Here is a 26,659-nt window from a genome sequence, read left to right as displayed (position 1 = left end):
TAATTTTATTTCCTGTAAATTAAATATAAATTATCAAATATATTTATACAAGGGTTTAATTAATGTCAGGTATTTTACGGAGTTGATTAATTAGGTACCTAAAATAGTGTTTAATAATAATTTATGATATTCTAGGTTCTAATTTAAATCTTATAATTTTTTAAATTAAATTAAATTAAATTGGGAAAAAATGAAGAAGAAGAAGAAGAAGAAGAAAGTTGTTATTATAAGGTCAAGGCGTATTAAATAAAGAACGGACGGGATCGAGATCCGATTAACTGAACCCGCCCAGATACACGGTTACGCACCTCTGGTTTGATTTGAATGCTAGAAGCTTCACAACGAAGAAGGATAGAGGGAGAGAGTTCCAATTTCGAAATACTCTCAGCGAAATCGTCACTCTCTGAAGAGTAAAGACGCAACAGACAGGGCATTAATCCAAGCAAATATCGATCGATCGCAATGAGAAGGTGAAATTTCATTGCATACAACAGTAACTAATGTATTTATGCTTTCTTTGAATAATTATGAGCAACTCATTACTCGGATCTGGTAATTGCAGACCTGGCGAAGCGGCGATGATGTTGAAAAGAGGACAAAATCGTCAGCTGAGGCAACTGTCCGGAGGGATCAAGAGCCTTTTTGGGAGATTGTCTATTGCAGCGTTTGTTCTCATGATCTGCACTCTCTCGCTATTATATACTACCAAAACAGATACTAACCAATCTTTATCTGGATCTCAGGTCAGTTCTACTTCTCACTTCATTTTGTGCTACTATTTCAATCTTTTGAATTCATGTTTACATTCAATACTCCTCTTGCATATGCTAAACTAAACAAGGTACAACTTGCTTATAATCAATAATGCATAATTGTCAACTTCTGTGAGCAAAATGTGCTAAAACGGCATACAATTGAGCAGGAACAATGTCTTTTTGTTAAATATGCAATATAGCTGACATATTATCTAATATCTCCATATCACAATTCTGTCTCAATTTCTTTACATGTAAATTGAAATGAAAGGGAATATTAGACATTTGGCTGTTTCTCAGAGAATTGAGTATGTGAATAAGTATCTTGTCAGATACTAGCTGGGACGATGCCTCAAGTTTGATTCTGGAATGTCTATTCTTTGAATTAGCTCTTAGTTAGATCTTGTCTTCCTACCCAAAGAAATTGTCGCGCTAAAATACAAACATGTGACTTGAGACTATTATGCTGAACCAACTTATCGACAAGATTCTTTCTATGCTTGTATATTTACATGTTTGCAACATCTAGAGTTGACACCTTTTGTGGTCTGCCTGATCCTATGGTTGGTTTAGGAAATGAGTGATTTCTTCCCTTATGGGTTTATATATATGTATGATGGCATGATGGGTAGCTATGCCATAAATATTCAATTATTTCAAATACAAAGAGTTAAGAATTTGATTGCTGAATGTCGTTACAGATACATCCAGAGACTCTTTGGGAGACTGCCGCTGCTGATGGTTGGAGGCCATCATCAGCTCCACGGTCTGATTGGCCACGTTTGTCTTCAACTCTTTCTCTAATATGCTTATTTTGAGTAGTATAGTGTTATGTTGACTTCAAAAGTTTTACAATGTGTAATTTTCGTCACAGCTCCTCCAAAAGAGACCAATGGCTATCTGAGGGTTCGATGCAATGGTGGTCTGAATCAGCAACGTAGCGCGGTTGGTATCAATTTTTACATTAACAATTACAATATCACCGTGCATATAATTTTTGGGCTACTGCTCTATTTTATTAACTACATATGGATGTACCATAGTGAAAACAGCTAAAATCTATAAGGTTTCTTTGTTTTTATTGATATAAACTCATTTATTGTTTTTGTTTTTCCGCTTAGTATACATTAGATCCAAGTTCCCTGGCAATACATACTACTATATCATTTTCTTTTACATTCTACGGAGATGGCATGCATGTATACCAGATATGAAGAAATTGATACATTTGTGTCTTCTAGGTGGTTGTCAATGGAGTCTGAACACATATTGGTTATTGATTATTTGATTCAATGATATTAGCATCTAGATTGTTCTTCTTGAAGCACAATGATTTTTTAGATGGACATGCAATAATAATTATATTAACTTATTGAGGCATTCTTTGGGTATATATTATGTTTTCTTTCCATTTAATTTTATATGCTTTTATCTTTTCTAGAAGGAAACTCCAGTTCATTCATATGGGCTCAGCATATAATATAATTTCCCAGAATCTAATCTAACTGATACAATTTTGGTGGTCTAGATTTGTAATGCTGTTCTTGCTGCAAGAATTATGAATGCTACACTTGTGCTGCCTGAACTAGATACAAATTCGTACTGGCATGATGACAGGTACCTGCTTCCATCAGTTCTGGTGCAACTTCTGCTTTATTTTTTTTATATATATCTCCTATGGTTTCAATTGTTAAGAATTTCTTCTTGTCAATTGTCTTAAACTGAAGTTTTTAATTGACGATGCAGTAAAGTAACATTGACCATACTAGTAAATAACTTCTTGAATTGGATATGAAATCATTCTGCCATATATTTGGTATCTGTATCCAACAACTCTGCTGCAACCACATCTTTGACTTATCAGTTGCCTTTTAAGCCTATTTTACATTGTTTATTTTTCTTAAGGATTTCTTCTACTCAAAATATTCCATTGCTTTATACCAAAATCTTCATGTAAGAGGCTAAAGGAAAAACAATAGCCATATCAGTAATAACTGAAACATGGTATTGGAAGAAAAAGATGCTTGCTTTATTCCAATAATAATACATTGTCTTCTGTAATAAACCAAGTACATAGGTACATCTTGAATTATTGTCATTGTGTTAGAAAACCTTAGGTATATCATAAGTTCTTGGTATGTCTCTCGTACGTTGAAGGAACAATTTATGTTTTTCTTTCTAATATTTCAAGGACTACAATCTTATATAATGGTCAATGTGGAAGAAATTATGGTTTCATTGTCTTCCATTCTCGCAATTTTGATATTACCTTTTAACAGTTGACAGTTGCTTTTCGGATATTTGTCCTAATATGTTCAATAATTCATTTCTTATTGCCGTTTGAATGATATTTTCTTGTCACTTATTCAGTTGTTTTGCTGATTTTCTACATGAACATTTGTTGGGAAATGCAAATATTATTTGCAAATGCTCAGAGGTTTCCATGGTATCTATGATGTTGACTATTTTATCAAGACTTTGAGGTATGATGTCCGAATAGTAGAAAGCATCCCTGAAAGTAGTAAAAATGGAAAGGTCAAAAAGATAAAAGCCTTCCAGGTACTATACTTAAGTCATTGAGTTATCTAAACAATATGTAGCCTCATGGTTTCATGCTTAGAAAAATGCTTGAATGTTGAGTCTTTGAAAATTCAGCTTCACCCTGCCAGAGATGCTCCTCTCAGCTGGTATACAACAGTTGCTCTGGAGAAGATGAAGCAGCATGGAGCTATCTATCTCACTCCCTTTTCACATCGTTTAGCTGAAGAAATTGACCATCCTGAGTACCAACGGTTAAGGTGTCGCGTTAATTACCACGCACTAAGATTTAAGCCGGATATAATGAAGTTAAGCAATTCGATAGTCAGTAAACTTCGGGCTGAAGGACACTTCATGTCAATACATCTTCGCTTTGAGATGGACATGCTTGCATTTGCTGGGTAAGTTACTTTCCTTGTTAAACTACAATATATTTTTTAATCCATATTGTAAGTTCTTCCATACCCAGTTTTAATTACATTTCTAATACTGGCTGTATAATTTTTGTAGCTGCTTCGATATCTTTACTCCTGAAGAACAGAAACTCCTGAAGAAGTATAGAGGAGAAAATTTTGCAGAGAAGAGGCTCGTGTATAATGAGAGGAGGGCAATTGGGAAATGTCCTTTAACTCCAGAAGAGGTAATGACCTAAAATTTTATTACTCATTCAAATTTTCCTGACTGTTAGATCAATTATATATTTTCGAGACCAATCATTTATGCAGGTTGGTCTTATCCTTCGTGCAATGGGTTTTGAGAATTCTACTAGGATCTATCTTGCTGCTGGTGATCTATTTGGAGGAGAGCGCTTCATGAAGCCTTTTCGTTCCTTATTTCCTCGCCTTGAGAACCACAGCACAGTTGAGGCTGACCAGTTATTTGACAGCTCTCAGGGCCTGTTAGGATCTGCTGTTGATTATATGGTTTGTCTTCTTTCTGACATCTTCATGCCAACATATGATGGTCCAAGCAATTTCGCCAATAACCTTTTGGGCCACCGCCTCTACTATGGTTTCCGCACAACAATCCGCCCAGACAGGAAAAATCTTGCACCTATCTTCATTGATCGGGAAAATGGAAGAACAGCTAACTTTGAAGAAGCTGTTAGACGTGTGATGGCCAAAACAAGTTTTGGGGGGCCCCACAAGCGTATTTCGCCTGAATCTTTTTATACAAACTCTTGGCCTGAATGTTTCTGCCAAATGTCAGCTAAGAATCCTGCTGATCAATGCCCGCCAGATAATGTGTTGGAAATCCTAGATAAGCAATTGTGGAGTACAAACGGGCATTCAAATTCAACATCCACCATTGAATAGGATTTTTACGTTTATTTTTGCTAACTCGATACGTGGGTGAGGGTATGTGGCGATTTGCTAACCCAGCTTATCATGTATGTATGTAAGTACACCTGGGCTGGGTCACCGAAGAATGATGCTTGCTCAAGCATGAGTTACTATAAGGAAGAAGAAGCATTGAGAACAGGCAAAGTTATGAGCAGATTATGAACAACAAAAACGTGATTTTTCCATTGGAAGTTTTTTCTCTTTGATTCATTCATGTTACAGTCTGTTTGTCTGTGTAAACTATTAGGATAAATAACTTTGAAAGCATTTGCTTCCAATTTAGTCTGAATTCAACATTGTGTTAAGCTTGTAGAGTTTTGTTGGTATATTCCACTCTTCCATCCACATCAAGGCAATTTGGCTTATTTGATAATGTTCATCATAGAATATATTGCAGCTACAAAGAACATCTCCTTCCTAATGCTACTAAAAAAATGCTACAGAAAATTATGAATTTGGTATCAACAGTATTATAGGATAATATATCTTCTTCATATCTAAGCAAATACACTGTCTCTTGCTATTATAGTCTATTATAGGTTGATGCTGTGCTAAAATGCAAAACACATGTTACCAAAACAACAACAAAAATAAAATAAAAATAAAACATGTCCGTCCCAAAAGGAAAATGCATCTATAAGTCTAGACGCTGCCTTGGAATTTTTTGATGTCCTTGGGACTGCTTACATATGAATCAAATAAGCTTAAGCAGGTAATTCCAGCTTTGAGTTGTTCTTCCAACTGAAGTAGGTCAAAACAAAAACAAAAACAATCAGTCATGTGGTCTAATTAATCTATATATACTTTTGTGAAGAAATACTCCATGTTTTGTTTTTGAAATTAAGGGTTACCTACCTTTGGAAATAGTAGTAGAAGAAATCAGCATAAAGCAATGTCTGAACAAGCCCAGATATCCAAACTGCAAACATAAAAAAGAGAAGAAGCTTTCATATTTTCAGGATCAAGAATTGAATTGGTATTTAAAAATTAACCCAAGCTCAGAATCTACCTATCCAATGAACATAGTGTGGCTCAGTGAAATATCGGTATATCCAGTTCAAAACGTATAATGCCCTGTATCCTCTGTAGTACAGTTAGGAAGAAAGATTTAAATTATATATGTTTAGAAGAGGAAATAAAACATGTTGATATCTATCTATCTATGTATCTGAATTACCCAAGAAGAAAAACATATTGACCAGTCAAGTTGTCAATGTTCCTTGTTCTCTGCAACATGACTAGCTGAGGAAGTATTGCAACAGCTTCCAGATACAAGGAAAATGTCCACATTACCTGATACACAGAGTTACATACAATGTAAATATATAGATCCCAATTTAAGAAAGAAAAGAAAGGGTGTTTGGTTGTTTGACCTCTTTGAAGTTGAACTTCTCATGTATGAATAAGGCCAATAGAAAACAAGGAATCATTAGAAGGAAATGGTGGAAGGTATCCTGTTCTTTATCGTATGATCTGCGCACAATCTTGTGGCGCCTGATGTACCAAATAATTGAGAAAGAGCTTGCCAAGAATATAATCTTCATCAAAGTGTTGTAAAGAGATATATAATTAGTAAACAAGTCCAAGTAACGAGCCACGAAAACAATTGAATACAGCTCTTGAGTCTTGAGCGAAATGCCTGCAAATTGTAATACACACATTCATTCCCACATCACTACAACAAACAACAACATCAAGCTTAGATCTAAATGATAAGCTAACCAATCAATCATACCATACCCATCTCATCATCAATTAATCAATCAACCATACCCATTTCATCATCAATTAATCAATTCAATGAATCATAAATAAGCTGGAAACTGTAATATCTAATTTGTATCCATGTAACTAAGTAAGTAAGTAATTAAGAAATTTATGCATGAATTAGATTCAGCTGAGAAAAAGAGAGGAAATGAACAAACCGGCACAAGATTTAATGGTGTGGATCTTGAGAAGCAAGACGAGGATGCTGGCGAGATGGGTCATATCCGCGGCTAATCGAAATATATTCATTTTTGTTTGTGCTTGAGGAGGAGTTTACACAATCAATCTCAATCGCTACACCGCCAGCCGCAAAATGTTGGCTTTATATAAATCAATCAATCAAGCAAGCAACAAGTTTTTTTCTTTTCTCACCGATCTCTCGATTAAGAAAAAGAAAAGAAAAAAAAAAGGTTGTATCTGGATTTTTCTTTCTCTTCTCTGGCTAATCGAGCAAGAAGAAGAGAGCAGTGATGAAATAACGGGCGAGTAACCTTTATCCAATTACAATTTGACACGTCATAGCTGTGACGTGCTAACAGAGTTCTTCTTCTTCTTCGACTTTCACCGTCCCCTTTCCCTCCCCCAATTTTATTACTGTTTTGACCTTTTTTTATATTTTATATCAACATTTTCAGAATCTGTTTTCATTTGTATAAGAAATTGACGGTCTTCGATTTAATTATAATTTTTATATTTGATAAATTGACAAAAATTCAAATCATAATAATTTTATAATTCTCAATTTTACTATTTAATTATATATTATTTTAAATATAATTTTCTGAAACATAAAAAATAAAATTATATAGTTTTCAAACATATATATACAAATGCACAAGTTTATTCCTGAAAAACAATTTTAACACATTTGAAACCTAAAATATTAATCATATAAATATGACATTACTATCATTAAGCATTCAGGACTATAACTTAATTAAAGCAAAATATTACAACACATAATGTGTTTTGAATCCTTGTCAAAATACAATTAGCATTCACAACAAAATGACTACCTCTCACCCAAACTTTACAAAAAACAGAACAACCACACAACACAAACACATGCATTCAATCATCATCATCATTGGCAAAAGTAAAAATAAATGTATTTAAATCTAACAATGATTAATGGTTTGTGAAGCACATTCTAATCCAACTCCTAATAGGGTTGGTTTACTCACCTCATCATGTTTCTCCATTTGTCCTTCAAATCAACCTCAGTCCTCTCTTCAAAAATATCTTTGTAATGTTCCAAGATAGACTTCCAATTCCCATGCCCAAATCTTTATAAGAAACAAGAATAATTCGATCAGTATAAAGTATTATAAGAATCAAAAATACAAAAAATACATACTTTTTAACACCATCTCGGAGAGTGTCTTCTTCCAAATTACTCCAAAATTTCCTTCTTCTTCTAATACTCGAACTCCCACCTTTCCTCTTCAAGGTGGGAAGAGAAGATTCACCCTTCTTTGTTGTATCATTAATAATTTTCTTATTTGTCTCATCCTCCTCATCATTATCTTCTAAATTTATTACTTCAATTGTTTTCTTTTTATCACAACCATCATTCCTATTCCTCTCATCTGTGAATCATACATAATATGCATATTTAAACTAATGTAATAAAATCTCCAAACAATTTCAATATATATATACAAGAATATTGTTCTATTATACCTGCAGAGATCTCAATCCCTTGTAAGAGTTGTTGAATACCTTCCATCTGGGCCACTCTTTGAAGAAATGAAGGACCCATGTTGGACCGGACTTCGTTAATATAATCCCTTAGAGACTTTAGAGACTCGTAATTACTGTCTCTTAATATCTTCAAAGGATCATCTTCACAAAGATGACTGCAGGTACCGTCCAATAAGGATGCCTCCATTACATGTTTCCATTCCAGTAGGTCCTCACAAACGAGCCCATTAGAGTTATTAATCATTGATTCAATTTTTGTCTTCCACAATACATTGACGGATTCAATGTATTTCTCCTCACTTTGTTTCAGCATGTTGACCGTGACATCCACGGCCACATCGCAATATGCCGTCTGGAGGGCATGAGAAGGCGGCTCTAAATCCACCAGTTCTTCCATCAGCTCCAACATTTTATGAGAAGCCACGCCGGCAGATTTGGATATCTCCGAGACGATGGCTCGAATAAGCATGGCCTTCTTTAAGCTGGGGTCGACGACGTTGACAGGGAGAACGAGATCAATAACCTTCTTCAAAGTTATATCACTAATATTTGTTGTGACTAGAAACTCCACGATCCATCGAGAGATATCTGCATCCATTGAGAACAAGTTTCCAACAACTTGGAACCCTAAATAGTTGTGAAATAGGGTTACAGAAAATAAATCGTGTTTTACCGAATGATCAGCACAAAAAAAAGATAAACTTTTCAAAGAAGAAGACGAAATGTTAGGAGGGGAGAGTCTTTCTTCTTCTTCTTCTGTTCGAAGAACAATGAGAGAGATGAAGGTTTTCTTCTGTTTGCTTACTCTAGTGCGAGCACATCACCATGCCTGACAAATCAATATGATGATTTTGTTTTGTCCAGAATTTTGAATAATCTATTTGGAATATGTAATTAAATAATTAAATATTATTTTATTTATTTAATTTTAATAATTAATTATTTTATTATTATATTTCAAATTTCTTTATAAAAAAATATATACTTTTTTAATTTTATACTAAATAAAATTATTAAAATAATGCACAAATTATTACAATCACAAGATGCATTGGTCTTACTACCCATCAAACGATAATCACAATATAAGTTAACTAAACTATATACTAATACCATATCTACAATTAGTATTCTTATTTTATTAATTAAAATAATTATATTTTATTTACTATTAAATAAAATTAATATAGTTTAGTGGGTTACATATAACGTAAACTAATCAAGGATGAAACATAGTTTCTGATTATTTTTTTTTATGCTTTGTGTGAATGGTCTATTGCTGCCGTCCTACATTAATAGTGATTATTTTATGTTATAAACAGATGCAATTGAAAAATAAAAAAAAATATTAAATAAAAAATATTTTGATAGATAAAATGAGTAATGCAATTAATAAATTAAAAAATAAAAAAATATTGGATTTTTGGGTAAATAAATAATATCAAATATGCTACATTGATGATGATTTAATTAGTTTCAGTTTACTCGAAGAGTCACTCATAAATATCTAATTAATTGGAATAATGATATAAGTAATAATAAGTTGCAAAGTATATAAGAATACAATAAGACTCACTCAATAAAACATAAATTATAAATAAATATGAGCTAAAACATATATGTTATTATTAACCGACACTACTAATTAATTACTATCACACTGATATGTCTTTAATATGGGTCATCTGTTATATATACAATGATATCATTAATGTTGTAAAATAAGAAGAAAAAAAATCTTGAAAGTCGGCTGCATATTCATGTCCCCAGATAGATGGATTTTGAGAAAGTAAATTATATACAGAAGGAACCTTACACTTTTTACCCATAATACAACAATGATACAATCTTATTCTTGGAGACATTTTGCTAATGTAAATTATAATTAGGTTCTTCAATTGTCCAATTAATAGGAAAAAATACTCCCCATATAATTGGATTTCTCAAAAGACAAGGTTTACAAACTCGTCTTGTTCTTGAACAATAAGAGATTAGTGCTTATTTGGAGGCTGAGTTGATTACAAAATAAGTATTAATTTTAGATTAATTGATTGTCTAAATGAGTAAGAATTGGTATGAGTACAAATAAAATTCAAATATTAACTAAAGTATTCCAAATTAAAAATCAATTACAGACTTCAAATAATCTTGTGAATCAAGTAAAGTTTTGTTGCATCTTATTACCATCTATCCAATTTTATCTATATATTCAGGTGTGGCCAACTTGAGCCCAACACATTTATCATATACTTAAATTTTATTCAGTCAATTTGTCAGTATTTCTCATCTATGAACTTTTCCAAATTTTTATAATTCCTCCGTGCATAATTTTTTATTTATTATTATTTCTTTTAACCATACCAATTCGATAGATATCGAAAGACATAAACAAAGCTCGTTGTAAGAATTAGAGAGAATTCTTGTTGCAAAGATTCACACATATAAATAATATAGAGTAGTATAAGTTATATATGATTATTGATGTTTGATATAAATTATAAGAAATGATATATATGATTTATAATTTTGTATTTAATATATAATATAAAAATGTAATATAAGTTGTATAAATATAAATTTAAAATTATTATTATTATTATTTTTATATTTACTTACATTATAAATTATTGTACTGTTATTATTTAATAATTAATATAAGTTTAATTAAAATTTAAAAAATTAATTATAATATAAATTATAAATTATATTTATTTAATTTAAATATTATTAATAATTGTAATAAAATAAACAATATTATTTATAATATAAGTAAATATAAAAAAAAAATTAAGAAAATTATTGTTATAAAAATAAATAATTATTTTTTAACTAAAATATTAAACTATTTAAAAAATATATTAAAAATTGATTATATATAATAATATTATTAAAACTAAATAAAGTATTTTAATAAATTATATATAATATTAATAAAGGATTTATATTGATAAATTAAAAATTAAATAATATAAAATTAATTAGAGAGACTAGTTACTATTCTATGCTAAATTATATAAGAATGTAAATTTATCTTAATAGTAAATATAACAAATATTATGTTAAAAAATAAATAGTGTTATATCTATTTGTAAAACCAACCCTTATTATTATTTTTTTAAATCCATATTAGTTCTGGAGTTATTTTAGGCGGTTGCTAAAACCTTTTGCTACTTTCGCAACAATATATTAACCGTCGGATTTGAGCTCTTTGAATACTTATGCAAAATTATATTACATTTTTATAGTGAAAAAAATGAATAAACAAATTATATTTACATTTTTATAAATATAAATTAACCGTAGGATTTGAAAATCCTAAAAAAAAAATGAATAAACAAACAAAGCTGAGTCTAAACTAAACTTTTTGACGAATTGACAGATGCCTAAAAAGTCCTCGGACTGGTTTATTTGACCATAACTTGGTTGTGGGTTATACTTATGCCAAGATTTTTACTTAAAATTTATATATTAAAAAAAAATATTTTTAAAAAATTATTATTAATCAAATCCTCAATTCATTACTTAAAATGGTTTTTATTTTTCAATTATTTAATTATTATATATTAATACATTTTTTTTAAAATTAAAAAAAATAAAAAACTCAATATATTTTTAAGTAAATCATAATTTATTTAAATAAACCCAAGCAAACCAAACAAGTTCTAAAAATCTCTTCAATTCATTCTCCCAACTACCAAGACTAGACTAGACATTAAATTTGCTTTGAAATTAGATATATAGTATTATAAAAAGGAAGTGAATTCATTGGGTTTGAAGTAGCAATCCCGTCCGTATAACTAACGAAGATCATATGATATGGATTCTTCAACTAGGATTAGGATTAGGATTAGGAAGCAGCAGCAGCAGATCATTGTAGCGATCATGATCATGATATTGCTGCTTCTCTCTCTCAACGCCGTCGCAGCCAGAAATTTTCCTTCTTCTTTTTACTCTTCACCTCGAGGTAATAATTATTTATTAATTCATTATTTTTACCTCCTCATCAATTCAATTCATATGTAAAGATAAATGATTTAGTTTAATTATTTTTAACTTGTTGATTTATCAAACAGGTGATAACCAATGGGATAAGGGTCACGTTTATTTGGGCAATCATGCTTAATTAATGTAGAAACAACACCTTATAAATTAAAACACTTTGTCTTAATGTCTTTTTATCTACTATATATTATTGTGTTATAGCTATAATAAGTGAATAAGATCATCATCATGCTTAATTAATGTAGAAACAACACCTTATAGAAAAACACTTTGTCTTAATGTATTTTTTATCTATTATATATTATTATGTTATATGTATAATAAGTGAATAACATCATAATTCATGTGTTTTTATCTTTTCTTCTTCTTCTGTTTGCTTACTCAAGTGCAAGCATCATCACCGTATGCCTGACAAACCAAATCACTAATGATGATTTTGTTTTGTTCAGATTTTTAGATAATATTATTAATTAATTTAAAATATAATTATTTTATCATTATATATTATTATTTTATTTTGGATTTTAACTGAATTTTGGATAAAATGTTTATTTGATTTTACTTTTAAAAAAATATTTTTGAAAGTTTAATGATTATTTTATGTATTAAAAGGTGAAATTAAAAATTGAGAAAAAATATATTAAATAAAAGATATTTTGATAGATAAAAGGAGTGAGATGATGAATGAATTAAAAAATATAAAATATTAGATTTTTGGTTTAAAAAAAACTAATATCAAACCAGCTATTTTGATGATGGGATTAGGGTTACTATTATCTTTCGAATCATGACTGATAAGATTTAATTAGTTTCAGTTTCCGAAGAGTCACTCATAAATATTTTAATTGGAACAGTGATAAAAGTAATAATAAGTTGCAAAGTATATAGGAATACATTAAAACATAAATTATAAATCCCAGATAGATAGTAAAAAAAACCTTGAAAGTCTGCTGCATATTCATGTCCCAAGATAGATAGATTTTGAGAAAGTAAATTATATATATAGAACATTACAGTTTTACCCATAATACAACAATGATACAATCTTATTCAAAAGAGACATTTTGCTACTGTAAATAATTAGATTCTTCAATTGTCCAATTAAAATGAAAAAAAACTCCGCCATATAATTGAATTTCTCATAGGATAAGGTTTACAAACTCGTCTTGAATAGAGATCAGTGTTTATTTTGCGGCTGAGTTGATTACAAAATAAGTATTAATTTTAGATTAATTGATTGTATAAATGAATAAGAATTGATATGATACTTGAAAATTTAGTAGAAATATTAACTAAAGTATTCCAACTTGAAAATCAGTTAAGACTTAAAATAATCTTGTGAATCAACTTCTGAACTCTATTACTAAACTTAAATTTGTTCTTATATTTTTTACTCACTTTAACATCTAGTGCATGATTATTAAAGTTTTGTTGCATCTTATTATCACCTATCCAATTTTTGTATAATAATTCTTAGTATCTATATATAAAGGTGTGGCCAACTTGAGCACAACAAATTTATTATATTATTAAATTTTATTTAGTCAATTTATTCGTATTTCTCATCTATGATCTTCTCCAAATTTCTATAATTCTTCTATGCATAATTTTTTTTTTTTGCAATTTGTTAAAAAATAGCCATTTTTAATATTATTATTTTTAACTAGTACCAATTTCAAAGATGTAAAAAACATAAACAAAACCAATGATGTCATTGTAAGTAAAATAATTTTAATAAATATAAATATATATTATAAAAAAAGTTTCTTCCTTTGTACTCATAAGAATTATATATTGCTTAACATAAATGAATTTTTAAACGATTAAACTTGAGTAGGTAATCACAAGCGAGAAGAATGTATAAATTAAGCGTCGCTAAAAGTATAAAAAAGTGCTTATATACATTTTATAAACTAAGATTATTACTCTTCTCACTGTAATATACTCACTAATTTACAGCGTTGTAAATGACTATTTTTGTTATGAACCTGTGGAGAAATTTTATCGTTTCTTAGATCATCGTATAAAATATAAATGAATTGTGATAGAAGAAAAGAATTTTAATGTAAAAAAATTGCAAAAATAAATGATGGAAAAGAATAGCTAAAAACACATCCTGAATCCAAATTCAATTGATTTCCATGAGACCATAAACTGAACTTCATATTCTTATATTTTTTGAAAAAAAAAAAAAAATGTCGCTTAAAAGAAAATAGATTTAGTGACGCTTATTTTAATTATAGTGGAGTTATTTTAGGCTGTTGCTAAAACCTTTGCTACTTCCGGCGACAATATATTAACCGTCGGATTTGAACTCTTTGACGATGCTGTTATGCCACCGCAAAGCTAAAACAAAACTCAATCTCTTAAAAATCACCATATTTTAAATAGATCACAATTAATTTAAATAAACAAATTATAATCTATTCATTTCCCCCACCACCAATATTAAATTTACTTTGAAATAATTAGAAGGTGGCCTCGTGGTGGTTATATATAATATTTATTATAAAAAGGAGGTGAATTCATTGGGTTTGAAGAAGCAATATTAGCTTTGAACAAATATTGATTCCCGTTACAACGAAGATCATCTATCGATCGATCAATGGATTCTTCTACAAGGATTAGGATTAAGAAGCATCGGAAATCTAGTCTTAATCTCATTGTAGCGATAATGATATTATTGCTGCTTCTCTCTTAATGCTGTGAAAGCCAGAATTCATCCAGACGGCGGTAATAATTTATTAATGAATTATTTTCACCTCCTCATCAATTTATATGGAAACAAAATTGTGAACTCATTTACTTAATTTTGATTGTGTGAACCACTTTGTATTTAATTTAGTTTTTTTTATTAACTTGTTGATGATCAAACAGCTGATAGCGAATGGGATAAAGGTCACGATTATTTTCGCGACAATTATGGTTAATTAATATAGAAATAACACCTTAACCTTATGTCTTGTCTTTTATTTTTTAATTAATATAGAAACAACACTTTAACACTATGTCTTGTCTTTTATTTTTATCTATTATATATATATATATATATATATATATATATATATATATATATATATATATATATATATATATATATATATTATGTATAATAAGTGAATAAGATCATCATGTGTTCTATATATGTTGGCTTCCTCCTCTGTGCCCTGTTTAAGTGGCTAATTGTCTATTCTCAGACTCTAAGTTGTATGGATAAAAATAAATGTTTTGAATAATATATATATATATATATATATATATATAACTCTTTATTTAAAATCATGTTTAAGGAACAAATAATGTTTAATTAAAATTTATAGATCATCTGATGTAACAATTATATTTGACATAACCGGCCGGCTACAAGCTAGTCATGTTAATTATTTATATATCTATACCTAGAATTATAAAAAATAAATAAATAATTTGCAATAAAAAAAAGTCAAGAGTCAAGATCAACGGTGGGAGCATAGGACCGTTAATAATATGGGTCATGGGTGGTAGGGCTGAGCATTTGGGTAAAACCAATCCGTTTTACCCAATCCATAATAGAACCAAATTAAATTTGTCCAATCCATAATCCAATCCATTTTCCTAATTAATACGGATTGGATACGGATTGGATTGGATATGGTTTGGACAATCCAAACTAAATAATATTCATATTTTTTTGTTAAGTTTCAACTTAATATTATTCAATAATAATTTTTATTCTATAATTCACTAATTTTATTTATAAATAATAAAAAAATGAAAAAGTGAATTAAGTATGTTATATATATATATATAAGTTTATATTTATTTATTTTTATATATTCGACAAATTTTTTTTACTAATTTAATTAAAGAAGTTTTTATCATTCATACCAAATAAAATATAAGAGTTAAATATTTAATTAAATATTATAATTAAAATATCTTAAAAAATTAAAATTTTACTGAATTTGACATATTTTTTACATCCAACTTTATTAATTGATCATTCATAGTTTAATAAATCCTAAACATCATACCTGTAGATCATATTAACAATAAAAAATCTCAATTTTTCTATTTTCATTAAAAAAATCTAATAATAATTGAAAAACTTTCTTAATAAAAACAAATCAATTAAAAGAAAAAACAATAAAAACAAATACACAATTAACTAAACAAATCTTAATCCAAATCAAATTTACAAACTTAAAAAAGTAAATTCAACAATAACATCATCAAGGAGAAGTTTCACTTCATCAAGAAATATCTCAAAAGTTGATTTCATCCCACCGAAATTAAAATAGATTAACAATCTCTTTATCAACATTATCAACAATCTCTTAAAAGGTAAACTCAACAATAACATCATGAAGTAGAAGTTTCACTTCATCAAGAAATATCTCAAAAGAGTATTTCATCCCACCAAATGAATTAAAATAGATTAACAATCTCTTCGATCGATCTGTGACATAATCAATATAAAAGTTGCTCTAAAACAATTAGTTTAAACCAAATAAAAACTATTTAACAAAAAGAATGACAACGTTTCAATTTATATATACCTGCAACTTTATTTGACTTCATTTGTGATTTGACGATTATCACATTTCCATTATCGTCGAATCAATAAGTAATTCTGACAAATCTGTAAAATGAAACAAATTAAATTATATAAAGTAAAAACATAAATATTATAAAATCTTATAAATAGAATAATATAATACCGTTATCTAATTTTTCCATGTTATCTATCTCTTCAGCAATGTCTTCAAGAGATGGAGATGCACGAAGCCAATCTTGAGCGCATATTAGACTTTGAACAATTCTTGGAGTAAGTGAGCTTCTATACACATTTAAAACTCTTCCGCCAGTACTAAATGCAGACTCTGAAGCAACGGTGGAAATTGGAACAGCTAATACATCACGGGCCATTTGTGAAAGGATAGGAAATCTATGATAATTAATTTTCCACCATCCCAAAACATGAAATCCATCAACATCTTTTTCAGTATCTTCATTTAAAAACTTGTCTAACTCTGACTTTGTTTCTTCACTCCCGGTTTCCATTTTGTGCCTTTTGTAACGCATCGTCATAGTATCTTTCATTGGTGTTGACGTCGATACCAATTCACTTACTTGTCCTCTTTCACTTGTATCATTGGATGAATTCAATGCATCTTTGTATCCGTTGTATAATTCGTAAATAGCTTGTTTCACTTGTATGCTCATTCTTACTCCAATGACTTCACCGTACATTTCTTTTAAAACAAAATCGACATAATCCATCTTTTGTCGGGGATCAATTATAGCAGAGATAAAAATCAACTTATTCATCTTTTCTATGTCTCCCCAATACTTGTCATATTTCATTTTCATCCTCTTCGCCATATCGCGTATATGACAATCATCACTCATTTCACAATCTTGCAATATGCAATGAACCGTACTAATCTCATTTAGAAAACTATTGCAAGTCACATATGCAGAACCCGATACTCGTAGAGTAAGCTCATAGAAATGTTTCAACATGAAACAAAATGCCCGACTATATGTCCAATCATCAACATTTGGCATTCCAGCCCCATTATCAAGGTCAAAAAAAAGAGTAGCATCTTCTCTTTTATACCTATCAAACACCCTTTCAAATTTTTGAGCAGTGTCCAACATCAAATAAGTCGAATTCCAGCGAGTTGATACATCTAAACAAAGCCATCTTTTTGATTGCACCTTTTCTAGTTCGGCAAATTGTTTAAATTTAGCCAGTCTTGATGGAGATTGACGCACATATCGTACTGCACCTCTAATTCGACTTATAGAATCATCAACTTCTTTTAAGCCATCAGTAACTATTAAGTTGACAATGTGGGCAATACATCGCATGTGCATCAATTTTCCTTCTAAAATGTTAGTTCCCCAGTTTGTAAAAGTTTTCTTCAAATATGCCACTGCGGTATCGTTAGAACTAGCATTATCGACAGTTACGGTGAATATCCTATCAATGCCCCAATCAATTAAACATTTCTCCACCGTTTTACCAATTGACTCGCCGGAGTGACTTGAAATTGGACAGAAACATAGTATTCTTTTCTTTAACATCCAATCAATATCAATAAAATGACCAGTTATACACAAATAATTCACCTTTTGATTTGAAGTCCAAGTGTCGGTGGTAATTGAAACCCTTTGATCATTGTTCTTGAAATAAGTCATTAGTTTCAGCTTCTCAATAATGTACAAATCATAACAATCTCTAGCCACTGTCCATCGAGATGGAATAAGAAACTTAGGACAAGTGTATGACATGAACTGTCTAAATCCTTCACCATCTACAAAGGAAAAAGGAAGTTCGTCTATGATAATCATACGGGCCAAACTTTTGCGTGCTCCATCTTGATCAAATTTCCATGCCGGAGGAGTACCCTTCCCTTTCAAAGGATTTTCTGGACAACTATTTAAATGTTGTTTTAGAGTAGTTGTTCCATTTCTCGATTGTGCATTGTAAACCTTCTTACAGTGCATGCACCTAGCCATCTCATTTCCGTCATCATTTACAAATCTTTCATAATGCATCCAAACATCAGATCTTGGTTTCATTTTTTTCCTTTGCGTCATTGAATTTGTAGAACCAGAAGCATCATTACTCATATTATTTGTGACACTCATCGACTCTTCAGAAATTAGTGACATCTTGTAACGAAAATTCGAGCAGAAATTAGGAAAGGGTCGCAACTTTGTTTGCTTTGGTATCCTCCTTCAGTCAGATAACTCCCAAATTGTGCCACACGAATCCGTTCATATAACTCCTAAAATCGAACATCAAATTCCATTGGTCAGGACTTATTTGAAATTGGTTATCTTCCACCTAATTAATCTCAACATTGAATTAGATGAAAAAGAATGGAGACAAACAACCTTTTGCAAGACCAGGAATACAAATCAGCCATGCCTCTTCTCCTGGAGGAGATTCAACCAACCGATTCGATAATATCTGTATAGACATTAGGCAAAATAACAGTTGATCAGTAAAAGTATTTGGAGAATAAAAATAATAATAATAGTAATATGAATGGATAAATGATGTTCCTGCACCTCTAAAATATCAAATTTTCAAATAGGATCATTGACTAGTAGTAGTTAGGCTCGTGGATAAATGTATATGGGTTGTGGGCTTGTGGTTAAGATCACTTATTTCACTAACTCCAAATATAGAGAATGCGTCTGACAAGTGGGCTTCAATTGAATTTCAAAGCCATGGATGGAGACTTCTGAGTTCTGTTATGACTAGAGGATTTAGAACCTAAGGCATGCCAAGTTTGTTACTTATTGATGAATTTTGAAAACAGAAAGAAAATAAAAAAAATTCTTGCATAAATGCATACAAAAATCTCGGTCAAGAAACAATGCAATGAGTTGAATCATACATAGAAAAGGGAGTCCCCTTTCCCAAGTAAAAGGTCTCACTCCTTTTTCCTAGTTTCAGGACTTTATAAACTGCTAATAGCACTTAACTTTTGCTACTTAACCCAAGTTTTGAATGAAACGAGTTCTTATAAAGAAACAAAAACAAACTGGTACTGGTCAAAGACTAATTAATTGTTACGGTCAAAAGCTAGAAAAGATTCATTCAACATGCCTTTCTACCCTATCTACAAAGTAGAGCTTTGTAGAGCACCAGTAGCAGATTCTTGAAATTTCAAGTTAAGTTGAATATATTTAAGATAATAAGCAGCCAATGTGTTAGGTGTATGAGAAACAATAATTTGTAAAAACAAAACATAAAACTACATCTTAAGTCTCTCAATACATCTCTAGGCTATAAATAATGAAACTTTCAAGTTCTACCAGCAGATCTAAGGAAGGAGAGGAAAGAAGAAGACTCACGACTCCAGTTGGGGAATAGGTCGTGATGGTGAATTTTTGGTCACTCTGATAGTCCCCTGTATTATAGATTGGGGAGTAGGACCTGTATAGAAGATCTAAAGACATGAAATTGGAAATGTAATCAGTACAAAATTGAAACAAGACCCAAATTCGTGGAGCTAAGAAGGGTAGAGAAAACAATAATATTTCTTTACACTTACCAGTAGGACTAGAAAAGAAGCATTTACCGGATGAGTCTTGACTATTGAACGACCTAGCAAAGGTTTCCGATGAGGAAGACGAATCAACCGGATATGTAAAAGAAGAACTTGACTGTTGAGCGAACTAGCGAAGTCGCCGGCGAGGAAGTAGAAGTTTTCCGATGTCTCCACAATCGCCAGTCGACAGTCGAATCTTGAATCTGTAGAAAGGGGCCGGTGTTCGCCAGATCTGTAGAAACTAGAAAGAGGTGAAAACTGAAAACTGTAGAAAAAAAATAAAAATATTCTCTTATTTAGGTAAATATATATATATATATATTTTTTTAATCAGAATTATTTTGGATATATTGGATAATCCGAATCCAATCCGAAATATACTCGATCCGAATTTAATCCGATCCGAATTAAATCCAAACCGAAATAGTGAATCCAATTTAACCATTTGTATTTGGTTCGGATTGGATTTTGGATTAACCCATCCAATGCTCACCCCTAATGGGTGGGTGGGGAGGGACCCGGATCCTATCTTCTACAGTCCTCCTTGTCCACTCTACTCCTCGTTAATAATTTGCCACATATAAATAGGAGGTTTAGCAAGCATTATTTGAGTAATTATTATTATAAGGAAGATCAATATCATCTATCGATCAATCGATAAATGGGTAATTGTACTACTAGGAATAGGATTGGGAAGCAGCAAAACAGCAGTTTAAGGCTCCTCCTCCTAATCTTGGTTGTAGCGATATTCATGATGCTGCTTCATGCTGTGGCATGCGCCAAAGAATTCCCTTTCTCAACCCATCTTTATTATTGTTGTGATTTTAATGATACCTGGCCAATTCGAGGAAGGTGTTACCGATCTCCATTACCTTGCAATTCATGATTGATATAAATCATGCATATAATTGTAAGAAGCTATCGATTGAGCCTTGAGGTCACTCGGCTATCTATCATATATTTTGATTGTATCATGATAAAGTCATGAATGCTTTCTTAATGTTCTCATATGAATTATTGGCTAATTTTTCTGTTTGGTCCTGTTTTGTTTGTCTTCGATTGTACGTACTATGCATGCTTGTAATTTTTCTTTTTAATGTAATTTCATGAATGCATTTATATCCTGTTTTTATTATTTTTGTGAATGTACGTGGACTGCAATATTTTATTTACATAAGTAAAATGTTTATTTATTTTCAACAGAAAAATAAAAATTACAGTATAATAATGTCGTATCATTAAAATTGTCTGAGACTTTTTCAAATAAAATAATTAAATTTTGAAACTCAACATAGTTAACTTAACTTAATTACAAAATCAATTTTAAATAATTAAGTTGTGAAAACCCAAATTCATAACCTCAATGACATCCATTCTTATTTTTACCTTATTATTGAGTTAAACCAGCTTCCTTCTTGAATAAATAACAAAAAAAACCTAGACATACCTGCCCAAGAGCAAGTTCATGTGCTAGGGCAAACTCATTGACTCTTCTGTTTAATTTCTCTTTTGTGAATGTCTTGGAATAGTCTAACCATTATAGTACGTTGTAGCATGTTATTTTTACATTTAACTTACTAAAAAAACAATTTGTCATTCATTCATTCTAAATTAGAATGATTTTGAATTATATAAATATTATTGTTATGCATAGGTCAATGACATTTTCGATCAACTCGGTTGAATAGTTGTTTTCTTTCATTTAGTTGTTTGATGTTGTTGTTGTTTTTGTATTAAGTATATATACTTCATCCCAGTGTCTCAACACAATGTTCTTAATTTTAGCCATTCCCAAGTAGTCACACATCACAAGAAAGACTTCAAATTCATCCAAACAAGTTAGTACATATTTGACACTACCATCTTGATTCCATTTTAGACTAATTAAAACAATTTTTGTTATAATTTTACAAATTTAAAGTTTGAGTCTTGGGAATGCTGAATCGGGCCCAATTGTTATTTAATTTATTATAAATGAAAACTTTGATAAAATATATATATATATAAATCGAAGCAAAAGGCGAAGGAAGAAGAGAGGAGAAGATTGAAAACTATTTATAAGTGGTCTCTATCGAATATGCTTTATTTCTCTTTCCCCCCGCCCCCCGGTTAACTTTACCAACTCACTTCCCTAAACCCGATAGCAGCACATTTATAACATTCGGCCGGCTAAGTACTATGGCGGCAGCGCTAGTACTGGTGGTGGTGGTAGCTGCAGCCATCCACGGCGGGGAAGGGGCGTGGTGCGTTGTGAGAAGCGAAGCTAGCAACCAGGCTCTGCAAACGGCTATTGACTACGCCTGCGGGTCAGGAGCCGATTGTGTGCCCATACAACCGTCTGGTCTATGCTACTTGCCAAACACGATCCAGGCCCACGCATCTTACGCCTTCAACAGCTATTACCAACGCAAGTCCAACGCCCCTGGCTCCTGTGACTTCTCCGGCTCCGCCACCCTCGCCAAGACCGATCCCAGTCAGCCCCCAACCATTAATTTTATTCAATAATTAATATATCCTCCTTCAAATTATTTACTAATTACATATTCCTCCTCCATCTCCTTATTGTCTAGGTTACGGATCGTGTGTCTTCCCCGCAAATCCAAGGTATTCCCACGTCCTGATCTTATTTTTTATAATCATATACTTGCCTATCTTTGATTAGCATTCTTTTTCTTCAATCAAACCAAATAATTACATTTGATTACTTGCCTTGGTCGTTGTTTTGTTTGCATTTTCGAGAAAATAATCGATGAATACTTTTTCTTACGCTTTTCACGTGTTTCAATGCATGACACAGCTAGCGCATCTGGGCCGTTCATACTCTGTTTGATTCTCTATCTGGTCCAGATTGTCTTTTGGTTTTTTACTTTACTTTTTGACCGTTGGAGATATGCTCTCTCATGGGTTTCATCTAACGGCTAGTGTATATCCTTAAAGTTGATTGTTGTGTCCAGGGGAAAACAAAAGAAGTACTAGTAACTGTCTCGGGAATTGCTTGAAAAAACCAAAAAAAAAAAAAAAAAATATTGGATCTGCATGCTGCCAAAATTTGAATTGGTTTTGCCAAATTTTCAGCACTGCTGGAGCGACAACCTCAGGAGGAGGAACGACTCCTACAATCCCAGGATTTGGAGCAGCGCCGCCGCCGCCGCCAACGCTGCTTGCACCGCTCATGGGATTGACAACACCCCCTCCTCTAGGACCCGACGATGACACAAACAGTGCTTCTGCACCTTCATCATCTTCAATCACAATTTTGGTGGTGATGGTTTTTCATTGTCTTTCTTAATTATCATCAAAGAAGAAACATTAATGCCCCAATTTGGCATCAATGAAGCATGCATAGCAGAAATGTCCAATCTCTAGTAGGTAGATATTAATTAACTTACATCCTTTGATATTTATTTATTGCAAGTTAGGAAACGAACTGATTAGTATTTATATTCGATTTCTACTAGAGTATTGTTCTCCTTATAATATACCCAACCTGAAATATATACATTTTTTCTTACATTCTTCAAACTAAAAACAAAGAAAAGAAAAGAAAAGAAATATAACAACTAGCTGCTGAAATATTGATCAAACTCAATCCCCTGTTTCCTAATTATCTTCCTCTTCCCACCAACAACTGGGCACCTTTGAGGATCCCTAATCACATAAATCTGATCACCAGCCATTTTGTACATGTCCTTATTCCTATACCACGTCCACAGCGCATGCGTATCGTTCTTCACCTCTAGAATTCCATGGCCAAAGCTGGTTTCCCTATATGCACTAAAATCGGGCTGCTTATCCCAACAGAATTTTCCAGCTGCAGGGCCTACCGTGAAATTGTACGCACAAAATCCACCTATAATCTTTTCAACCGAGCGAGAAGGATCGGGACAGTTATCCGGATCATCTGCGTGTGGTATCGCCATTTTCTCCCTATTTCCACCGTCTCCAATTGTTATATGCACAGGTCCACAAGGATCCAGCTTATAGTTATAGACCCTGTTCGATCTCTCGTAAGCATGTACATGTCCATTAACCACCAAATCGACGCGATGTTTATACAACAAATCTTCAAAGGCTAGTTTCATGCACTCTGCTTCTCTGTAATGTGCCTTGTAGCTATTGTACCAAGGTGGGTGCCAACTAGCCACTAACCATGGCGTTCTTTTCCTGTCTACTTTCTCAAGGTCTCTCTTCACCCATTTGTATTGATCCCCTGATATCATTTTATTTATAATTAATTAAAGAATCTTAATTTGGAAAATAATCAAATAACTGTTAGTTACCGGATTTGTTATAGTTGATGTAGGCTCCGAGCATTAAGAAATGTATGCCTCCAGCATCGAAGGAATAGTACATTGTCGAGGAAGAACCACTTTCTTTAGACGGGAATGCAAATCGGGTGTTGTATGCTGCAAATGATACGCCCCCACCCTGTTGTTCGTGTTCATGGTTTCCTTCCACCGCCATTATTGGAACTCTGGACAACAGAGGCTGCATAAACCTGGGACACGAAAAACGTTGAACATCATGACAGTTTTGTCTGTTTGTTTGTTTCAATCATTAAATTTGTTTTTTTTACCTTCCCCAGTAATCCCAACGAGGCTGATAGGTTTCGTGAATTGGAGAGTGTGGGAATGAGCAAGAGTAACAATCAGCTCCAGTACCATTAGTCAGATATAAATTAGCATAGGTTGCATCTCCAACCAAGATGACGAGATCAGGATTATTGCTTGTCAAATGACTGATCGTGGATGTCGTGTTGTAAGTAAGACCCAGGTCTCCAACCATGGCAATTCTACTAGGGTAGCTTCCAGGACTTGATTCAGGCATAGTCGTAAAATGATAAACTTTGCTCATAGCTGCTACAGAAGGATCGCCACATCGATAATAATATAATGTTTTAGCCTTAAGGCCTGCAATCACACAGGGGATCAGATCATCCTCAATGATGATGACAAATTCATAATTAATCTTGAAGAAGAAGAAAATTATAAAAATAAAAATAAAAAACCTGTTAGACGAACATGGTGTATGATTCCGGAGGTGTAATTTTGAAGGCCTTTAAATGGATAAAGTTGGTTGTAGATTAGAGAATTGCCCTTTGCCTCATTAGACAGACAATCTCTTGATCTTCCGAAATGAACAATGCTTCCTACAGTGCTGGGATCTAAAGGTTTTATAGACATCCCGATTTGAAATTCTCCTGCAAAACAAAACAAAACAAATGAATTCAAATTTATGACAAAACCCTCCCTAGTAGTAGTAGTAAAAGATTGAGAAAAAAGTAATTGAAAATAGAAATGATGGATGATTAATTATACCGGTGACCCATGAAATCCAAACAGAGTCATAAGTTGTAGAAAGAGCGAGAGATATTTGTTCAGGCTCGAATCCCTTAACATTCCTCTGAACCCGGGGATCAGTATCGGGCAAATCAACGGCACTTCCTCTGAAACTATCGTCTAGCGGGATCGTGACGGGTTTAAAAGGGCCGTCAAGAGTTGTGGGGATTGTTTGAAGAGCAGCTGCAATATTATTTAGAACAAGAAAAAGAAGAAGAGGCAAAACCATGACTAAATATTAGGTGGAGGATCAAGAAGAAGAAGAAGAAGGAGATGTGGAGAAAATGCAGAACGAATGCAGGTGCGACGTGGCGTGGCGTGGCGTGGCGTGGGTTTCTACAGGCGTATGTGCTGCTGCTGCTGCTGCTGCTGCATATTAGCTTATAACATCTTCACGTGGACAAACGACGACGGGTGGTTCTGGAGAAGGAAGGGGAGAGGGTTTGGAGAAAGAAAAGTGGAAACATGTCGAAATGGGGGGTTGCTTGATCACAATAATAATTATAAAGAAAACAAGAACAAGAAACAAAACCCAAAGAAAGAAAAATGTGTCGTTGCCGTCGCGGACTCGCCGTCGGGCGGCGCCGTGGCTGAGATAAACTTGATTCTTTCAGAAAATCGTGACGAGATCTTTCAAGATGAGAAAACAAAATCAATAATGGGATCTTTCCTCCTTCTTAAGGTTGGCTCGTTTCTTGTGAACGGATGGATGGATGGAGGGAAAGAAAGAAAGAAAGACCCTTTAAAACTCTATTGTTTTTGGCACATTTCTCGCTCAATTGTGTAAGGCCTTGTTTGGTTTTCAAATAGTAAACTATAGGGCTAGTTTGATTTAGCTATTCTCAAAAACTTATTCGATAAACCGCTTAGATGCTGAGTATATATCATTCTTAATTGCTCATAACTATTCGAACTTATTTGTTAAACGCACAATGTCTTGTTTGATAGTGTCTTTTTTTTTTAATAATTAGGAATACTTTTGAGAAAGTTATGTTTTTTTGGGTAAAAACTATTAAAATTTATTAATATATAATGATAAAAAGAAAATCAAAATAAATTGTAATTTTTTGTTTGATTATTGAATTGAATGATATGATTAATGTGATTGAGATAAAATGAATAAAATAATATTTGAATAAATTGATATTATTTAAAAA

General features: G+C 31.9%; 5 protein-coding genes across 5 annotated transcripts; 2 read left to right on the top strand and 3 right to left on the bottom strand.

Annotated features, from left to right (window-relative positions):
* The first annotated feature begins 261 nt into the window (after positions 1 to 261).
* Positions 262 to 4,964, top strand: LOC124914086 (O-fucosyltransferase 1). The gene is made up of 9 exons (XM_047454565.1): positions 262 to 470; positions 563 to 743; positions 1,457 to 1,535; positions 1,630 to 1,700; positions 2,284 to 2,372; positions 3,191 to 3,314; positions 3,411 to 3,694; positions 3,804 to 3,933; positions 4,019 to 4,964. Exons 1-9 carry the CDS (start codon positions 463 to 465, stop codon positions 4,607 to 4,609), a joined length of 1,557 nt encoding a protein of 518 aa, XP_047310521.1. The 5' UTR covers positions 262 to 462; the 3' UTR covers positions 4,610 to 4,964.
* Positions 4,965 to 5,074: 110 nt separating this feature from the next.
* On the bottom strand, positions 5,075 to 6,803 carry LOC124914087 (ER lumen protein-retaining receptor-like). The gene is made up of 6 exons (XM_047454566.1): positions 6,562 to 6,803; positions 6,010 to 6,275; positions 5,814 to 5,929; positions 5,646 to 5,719; positions 5,492 to 5,555; positions 5,075 to 5,377 (listed from the first exon to the last, which is right to left on the bottom strand). Exons 1-6 carry the CDS (start codon positions 6,650 to 6,652, stop codon positions 5,341 to 5,343), a joined length of 648 nt encoding a protein of 215 aa, XP_047310522.1. The 5' UTR covers positions 6,653 to 6,803; the 3' UTR covers positions 5,075 to 5,340.
* A 780-nt stretch (positions 6,804 to 7,583) lies between these two features.
* Positions 7,584 to 8,705, bottom strand: LOC124916431. The gene is made up of 3 exons (XM_047457146.1): positions 8,087 to 8,705; positions 7,761 to 7,992; positions 7,584 to 7,689 (listed from the first exon to the last, which is right to left on the bottom strand). The coding sequence occupies exons 1-3, from the start codon at positions 8,703 to 8,705 to the stop codon at positions 7,584 to 7,586; spliced, it is 957 nt and encodes a 318-aa protein (XP_047313102.1).
* A 13,569-nt stretch (positions 8,706 to 22,274) lies between these two features.
* LOC124915075 (PLASMODESMATA CALLOSE-BINDING PROTEIN 3-like) lies at positions 22,275 to 23,692 on the top strand. The gene is made up of 3 exons (XM_047455724.1): positions 22,275 to 22,636; positions 22,734 to 22,767; positions 23,239 to 23,692. Exons 1-3 carry the CDS (start codon positions 22,342 to 22,344, stop codon positions 23,450 to 23,452), a joined length of 543 nt encoding a protein of 180 aa, XP_047311680.1. The 5' UTR covers positions 22,275 to 22,341; the 3' UTR covers positions 23,453 to 23,692.
* Positions 23,607 to 26,270, bottom strand: LOC124915074 (purple acid phosphatase 15-like). Its single transcript, XM_047455723.1, has 5 exons — positions 25,482 to 26,270; positions 25,172 to 25,363; positions 24,740 to 25,073; positions 24,444 to 24,661; positions 23,607 to 24,373 (listed from the first exon to the last, which is right to left on the bottom strand). Exons 1-5 carry the CDS (start codon positions 25,729 to 25,731, stop codon positions 23,724 to 23,726), a joined length of 1,644 nt encoding a protein of 547 aa, XP_047311679.1. The 5' UTR covers positions 25,732 to 26,270; the 3' UTR covers positions 23,607 to 23,723.
* Between the last annotated feature and the right edge of the window lie 389 nt (positions 26,271 to 26,659).

The sequence above is a fragment of the Impatiens glandulifera genome, chromosome 9 (assembly GCF_907164915.1).
Source record: "Impatiens glandulifera chromosome 9, dImpGla2.1, whole genome shotgun sequence".
Classification (NCBI taxonomy): domain Eukaryota; kingdom Viridiplantae; phylum Streptophyta; class Magnoliopsida; order Ericales; family Balsaminaceae; genus Impatiens; species Impatiens glandulifera.
The sequence above is the reverse complement of the archived record's forward strand: the minus strand, read 5'-3'. Positions and strand labels throughout refer to the sequence as shown.

Excerpts from the sequence above, each read along its gene's own strand:
- LOC124914086 (XM_047454565.1), top strand. Across the intron at positions 1,701-2,283 it reads TGAATCAGCAACGTAGCGCG|ATTTGTAATGCTGTTCTTGC; the intron begins GTTGGTATCAAT and ends TTGGTGGTCTAG. Across the intron at positions 2,373-3,190 it reads TCGTACTGGCATGATGACAG|AGGTTTCCATGGTATCTATG; the intron begins GTACCTGCTTCC and ends GCAAATGCTCAG.
- LOC124914087 (XM_047454566.1), bottom strand. The coding sequence starts at position 6,652 with ATGAATATATTTCGATTAGCCGCGGATATGACCCATCTCGCCAGCATC. Across the intron at positions 5,930-6,009 it reads AGAAGTTCAACTTCAAAGAG|GTAATGTGGACATTTTCCTT; the intron begins GTCAAACAACCA and ends TCTGTGTATCAG. Across the intron at positions 5,556-5,645 it reads ACACTATGTTCATTGGATAG|TTTGGATATCTGGGCTTGTT; the intron begins GTAGATTCTGAG and ends TTATGTTTGCAG.
- LOC124916431 (XM_047457146.1), bottom strand. The coding sequence starts at position 8,705 with ATGGATGCAGATATCTCTCGATGGATCGTGGAGTTTCTAGTCACAACA. Across the intron at positions 7,993-8,086 it reads AGGGATTGAGATCTCTGCAG|ATGAGAGGAATAGGAATGAT; the intron begins GTATAATAGAAC and ends TATGATTCACAG. Across the intron at positions 7,690-7,760 it reads CTCCGAGATGGTGTTAAAAA|ATTTGGGCATGGGAATTGGA; the intron begins GTATGTATTTTT and ends TTTCTTATAAAG.
- LOC124915075 (XM_047455724.1), top strand. The coding sequence starts at position 22,342 with ATGGCGGCAGCGCTAGTACTGGTGGTGGTGGTAGCTGCAGCCATCCAC. Across the intron at positions 22,637-22,733 it reads CCTCGCCAAGACCGATCCCA|GTTACGGATCGTGTGTCTTC; the intron begins GTCAGCCCCCAA and ends CTTATTGTCTAG. Across the intron at positions 22,768-23,238 it reads GTCTTCCCCGCAAATCCAAG|CACTGCTGGAGCGACAACCT; the intron begins GTATTCCCACGT and ends CCAAATTTTCAG.
- LOC124915074 (XM_047455723.1), bottom strand. The coding sequence starts at position 25,731 with ATGGTTTTGCCTCTTCTTCTTTTTCTTGTTCTAAATAATATTGCAGCT. Across the intron at positions 25,364-25,481 it reads TTGGATTTCATGGGTCACCG|GAGAATTTCAAATCGGGATG; the intron begins GTATAATTAATC and ends TTTGTTTTGCAG. Across the intron at positions 24,662-24,739 it reads CGTTGGGATTACTGGGGAAG|GTTTATGCAGCCTCTGTTGT; the intron begins GTAAAAAAAACA and ends TTCGTGTCCCAG.